The sequence below is a fragment of the Trachurus japonicus genome, chromosome 4 (assembly GCF_045865225.1).
Source record: "Trachurus japonicus isolate A0001 chromosome 4, Traja_1.0".
Classification (NCBI taxonomy): Eukaryota; Metazoa; Chordata; class Actinopteri; order Carangiformes; family Carangidae; genus Trachurus; species Trachurus japonicus.
The window spans coordinates 33,339,229-33,345,243 of NC_140910.1; the positions used below are offsets into that span (position 1 = coordinate 33,339,229).

Below are 6,015 nucleotides of genomic sequence, written 5' to 3' on the forward strand. Positions count from 1 at the left end.
CATGAGATCTACAGAAAAACATATTGTATCATTATGCTCATACATGAGGACTGATACTGTTTCTCATAAGCCAAACAAAAAAAAAAATAGTAACTCAGGATGTGAGTTTAATAAACTCCAAACAATAAATGAGTGAAAAGAAAAAAAGTATTGTGTTTATACCATTTGTTTACTGGCAGTGTTAAATTCACATACTTCTGTCACTGTTATGTCAAAACTTTGTTACAATCTAACATCATAGTAACAATGTGTGTAATACTAATACAGTATCAGGAAGACCTCTGCTGCAAAAAGCAGTCACATACTGCAGACAGATTAACCTTACCTGTCCTTATTTGCTAAAGTTATACAGGAAAAGATGTTTTAGTTTTGCATCCTGTGCCCATGGTTACATGCTGTCATTCCGACATCCGACACTCCGAAATATAAATCAATCAATCAAGTTTATTCATAGAGCACATTTAAAAACAACCCAAGTTGACCAAAATACTGTACAGTAAAAATAAAGAAAGAATTTAAGTGATAGACAGAACAGAAGCAGCAATATACAAAAAGATCAAAGATCAAGAGGACTTATAAGGTAAAAAGGTGAGTTTTTAGTCTTGATTTAAAAGAGTTAAAAAGGTAAAGGTAAAAAGGTACTTTATTTGTCACATATACAGCTAGTACAGTGAAATTCTTTGATGATTCTTTGATGGAGTTGATGGAGGGGGCAAGTCTGACCGAGAAGGGGATGCTGTTCCAGAGTCTGGGGGTAGCGACCATGAAGATGTGGCAACCGTGGCAACCGTGCCTAAGGTTGTCGACCCCTGGTTTAGTTTAATAAGTTTATTTGTATCAGGGACAATGTACAATATAAAACATGTAAATTTGGTTTAGAACAACACAACAAGCAAAATATGTTTTGCATTTTTTTCTCTTACTGTAGGCTACTGAAAATGAACCAAACCGAGACCTCAAAACCGAGGTACGTATCGAACCGTGATTTTTGTGTATCGTTACACCACTGATGATGCAGGGTTGCACCCCACCTTTCTCCATATGCCAATGGGAGCTATCACACCGACCAACAGTCCCAGGAGGATCACAGGAGCTCCAACAGCCAGAGCCACTTTGGTGTCAGCTGACACGGCTATAACCACACCAGCAAACAAGAACACCAGAGCAACAGCCAAAGCTATGTATGTTCTTGTCTTTCTAACCTTTTCCTCCTTCTCTCTCTCTTCCTTCTCCTTCTCCCTCTCCCTCTCCCTCTCTTCAAGCAATGCTTTCAACTCCTCCTCTTTCTTCTGTTTCTCCTCTTGTTTCCTCCGCTCCTCCTCCTCTCTCAGCTTCTCCTGGGCTTTTTCATACATTTTGTTGGTGTAGTATTTACCCTCATTATCCCGTACCATTTCCTTGATCATGTCGATTAGCTCTGAGACCTGCCTGCGGTCATCTCTGTCTCTGTTGTTGAAGGCATGGGTTCTTTTACCAAATGAATCTGCGAGTCTCCGTAGCTCCTTGCATTCCTTCACAGCTTTCTCAGCTTCAGCCTGATCCTTGAACGTGTCCTTGAACGTAAACAGTATGATAGTGTACATGGAGGCATCGTCTCCAAAATTATCCACGATCCACTTCACAGTTTTTCTCTCCTCCTCTGTGAACCTTACTCCGAGCCTGATCACCAGGAGGAAGGCGTGAGGGCCGGGTACTGACATCTTGACACATTCCTCTATTCTCAATTTTAATTCTTCCTGATCGATGTTTGTATCAAACAGACCTGGAGTGTCAATCACCTGGACCGAAGTCCCGTCCACCTTCCCGCTCTGTTTCTCACATTGTGTGGTCACTGAGTTAGGGCTCGGGTCCTCTCTGAAGGCATCTTTACCAAGTATGGTGTTTCCTGTTGCACTCTTCCCTGAGCCAGTCTTGCCCACCAGGACTATCCTTAAACCTTCAGGGAAATCCAGATCTGCAACAACAGGAGCAACATTTAAAACTTGGCAATGTACTTTTCAATATAACATCTTTGTATTTATATTTGAGTACCACTGCATCATCATCATCCGCTGCCGCTCCAAGTTTGAGCAAATAAATGAGCAAAGACCCGACCAGGTCCGACCAGTGTTGAAGCCTGGACCCTGGACCCGATGCGGCTGGACTGAGGAGCATTATTTTTTAAATTAATTCTCGGCCGGACCGCGCCAAACAAAAAAAGAAGCCTGTAGTTACATGACAGGTGTGGCACAACAAGCTGGTGATCAGCTGTGGTCATTGAATTGTTAGATTACACTACAGTAGGTCAATTCATTTTGCGCATCTGTGTTTTTTCCTTTTTATTTTTTTATAACATATAACATATGAGCACCGAGAATGAGTGAGCAAGCACGAGAGAAACAGCGGGTGCACCAGATGACCAACCGGCAAAAACTGAAACGAGACGCCGGTTAAAGAGAGGAAAAACACAGAATATCTAATATACTGTATGTCCAAGAGACTTTGTCCCGTCGTCACGACGTGAACGAGGGAGGATCAGATGGAGGCTCAAGTTTAGTGATGAGGAAACTGTCACTGTCAGCTGCACATCTGTCAGCAGCTGCTCCAAACAGACACGTTACAAACTTTATTTTGCATACACAAAACAATACATATGAGACATTCATACAAAGTACTTTCACACCTTTAACACACATTCAAAACAGTGAAGGGTGCTTCCACTCTATTACAAATAAATCAATAAAATCAATAAATCCGTAGAACTGATCAAACCAGCAGCTCCTTAAGTTAAAGTGCTATGTGCGCTGTGGTTCGACATGGAGAAAAACTAAACCAATGGAATGAAACCCACAGTACATAAATAAACTAGAGTGTTACATTCACAATGTTTGCATATAAAAAATAATTATATGATCCAGAGTGAAATAATAAAAACAAAAAAACAAAGCCCCTTGTGACGAAGCGGCGTTACCGGGGCCCCACCCTGGAGCCAGGCCTGGGGTTGGGGCTCGCAGGCGAGCGCCTGGTGTCCGGGCCCAGCCCGAACGAGCGACGTGGGCCCGCCTTTTTGTAGGCTCAACACCCGCGGGAGGGTTCAGAAGGGGCTGGTGCCATGTGATTTGGAACGACTCTGGCTTTAGGGACATGGGATGTCACCTCGCTGGGGGGGAAAGAGCCTGAGCTCGTGCGGGAGGTTGAGAGGTATCGGCTAGAGATAGTCGGGCTTACCTCCACGCACAGTTTGGACTCTCTTCCACTCTGGTGTGGGCTTTCTCATAGCTCCCCAGCTCAGCCGCCATGTGTTGGAGTTTTCCCCGCTTAACGAGAGAGTCGTTTCCCTGCACCTTCGGGTCGGGGATAGGTCTCTCACCGTTGTCTCGGCCTGAGGGCCGAAAAGCAGTGCAGAGTACCCGGCCTTCCTGGAGGCCCTGGTAGGGGTGCTGGAAAGTGCTCCAACCGGGGACTCCATCGTTCTGCTGGGGGACTTCAACGCTCACGTGGGCAGCGACAGTGTCACCTGGAGAGGTGTGATTGGGAGGAACGGCCTCCCCAATCTGAACCCGAGTGGTGTTTTGTTATTGGACTTCTGTGCTAGCCACAGTCTGTCCATAACGAACACCATGTTCGAGCATAAGGGTCCATCAGTGCACGTGGCACCAGGACACCCTAGGACGGAGGTCAATGATCGACTTTGTAGTCGTGTCATCTGATCTCCGGCCGTATGTCTTGGACACTCGGGTGAAGAGAGGGGCTGAGCTGTCAATTGATCACCACCTGGTGGTGAGTTGGATCCGCTGGCAGGGGAGGAAGCCGGTCAGACTTGGCAGACCCAAGCGTATCGTGAGGGTCTGCTGGGAACGTCTGGCAGAATCCCCTGTGTGATGGCTGGAGGAGTTTCTGCAGCAGCTCATCAGCCAGTTCAGCTCATCAGCCAGTTCATCAGGCTGATGAATGGCACCTGGTGGGGTGTGGCCTGGCCGAGCAGAAAGGCTCAGCACTGGACATTCACTCTCTCTCTAGACTCCGGCTGGGGTGGAAGCCCTGCTCCACCTGTGGACTCTTTTGTTTCTTTGTTTCTTTGTTTTGTTGGTTTGTTTTGTCTTGGTTCGAGTTGTCTTTAAGTTCATTAATAAATTCTTTTTGTTAAAAATTGCCAAACTCAGTTGTCTCTCCACCTTTTGTCCAGTTCCTGGAACATGGAACGTGACAAAATGGGGGCTCGTCTAAAGCCAGTGTTTTGGGTAGGAATTGTTGGTCTGCTGATGCAGGTTGGTGGAGACGTATACTGAGTTGGTAAGTACAGAGTTTGGAGATAAAGTAAGTGTGGCAAATTTTTTCACTGGTGTTCCCCTCTGTTAGGTGTAGCAGCAGTCCCTAATAGAGGCTCTGCTGCAGTTTTTTTTTGCCTTTACTGTTTTGGGTGGTATCCTGGGAGGGCCCTTGGCGAACTCAGCAATGCCACTGAAGACTAGGGCTGAGTGTAAGTAGGTTTTGGTTAGGCAGTTAGTAGGGGGGACCCAGTGGGGGCGCCACATTTTGTATTGTTTATCTAGACTGTTGGGTTGGGTTCAGGTATGGCTGCCAGTGTTGAGGATTTCATTAAATGTCCCTCTTATGAGTTACTAGAGCAATATACGAAGGAGCAGCTTCTCAAGGTGGCACACCATTATTCGGTTGCGGTGGATGCCAGACGTACAAGGGAGACCATCATGAGTATTGTACAGGCAAATCTGCAAGAGGAAGGAGTCCTGATGGTCGATGATGGGGTAACTATGGACAAAGTTAAAGAGTTTTCCTTTGTCGTGCCAGATGATCTTTGTGTTTCTCATGTAGACTTGGCGCAGGAGCAGAGAAAGGATCCATCATTGAAAGACCTGTATGATTTGGTGGTGCCTTCCTGTCAGGTGGGGAACATTAAACAGGGTTATGTACTCCATGATGACGTGCTGTGTAGGATTTGGGCTCCTCATGGTGATGGATTTAGCGGGGATCCCATTGTGCAAGTGGTATTGCCTGAAAAATTTAGAACATCAGTAATTCGGACAGCACATGATGAGGTTGCTGGTCATATGGGGGTCAAAAAGACCTACCATCGGGTGCTACAGCATTTTTTCTGGCCCCGTGTGAAGCGTGATGTTTCTAAATATATAAAAACATGTCATACGTGTCAGGTTACTAGTAAACCAAATCAAACTCTGAAACCTGCACCGTTATATCCGATCCCTGCAGTGAGTCAGCCTTTTGGTCATCTGTTAGTTGATTGTGTGGGGCCGCTTCCTCGGTCCAGGTCTGGTTGTTCCTATTTGTTAACAATAATGTGTCAATCCACCAGATATCCAGCTGCTTATCCACTGCGGTCGATCACAACCAGGTCTGTGGTGAAAGCCATTACTGAGTTTATATCTGTGTTTGGAATTCCCAAAATTATACAAACAGACCAAGGGTCAAACTTTACTTCTCGGCTGTTCTCCCAGGTTCTTAAACAACTTAATGTCACTCATAATATGTCCTCTGCGTATCACCCACAGAGTCAGGGGGCCCTTGAACGTTTTCATCAGCATTTGAAATCGTTGCTGCGTGCTTATTGCACTGAGTTGAAGGCAGACTGGCAGGACGGCTTACCATGGCTCATGTTGGCGGCCAGAGAAGTTGTACAAGAGAGTACAGGCTTCAGTCCTAACGAGCTGGTCTTTGCTCACACTGTTCGGGGTCCCTTGTCTGTCATTAGTGATCAGTGGGTTGCGTCTGATCCCCCAAAGAATCTGATTTCTTATGTAAATGGGTTTAGACATAGGCTCTATGAGGCTGGGGAATTGGCGAAACAAAATTTGCAAATGGCTCAAAAGAAAATGAAGCAGCTGTTTGACCGCAAAGTAGAGCGACGTGAGTTCTGTGCAGGAGACCAGGTTTTGGTCTTGCAGCCATTGATTGAATCACCTTTTCAGGCTAAGTTTTTTGGGCCCTGTAATGTTGTTCGTCGGGTTTCAGAGCAAAACTACCTGATTGAGATGCCAAATAAAAGAAAATCAGTTAAGG

The 6,015-nt window shown here is 45.7% G+C and overlaps 1 protein-coding gene across 1 annotated transcript; it reads right to left on the reverse strand.

The window, feature by feature from the left end:
• Positions 1-940: 940 nt before the first annotated feature.
• On the reverse strand, positions 941-3,256 carry LOC146989302 (GTPase IMAP family member 9-like). The gene is made up of 2 exons (XM_085775299.1): positions 3,208-3,256; positions 941-1,954 (listed from the first exon to the last, which is right to left on the reverse strand). The coding sequence occupies exons 1-2, from the start codon at positions 3,254-3,256 to the stop codon at positions 999-1,001; spliced, it is 1,005 nt and encodes a 334-aa protein (XP_085631425.1). The 3' UTR covers positions 941-998.
• Positions 3,257-6,015: the final 2,759 nt, after the last annotated feature.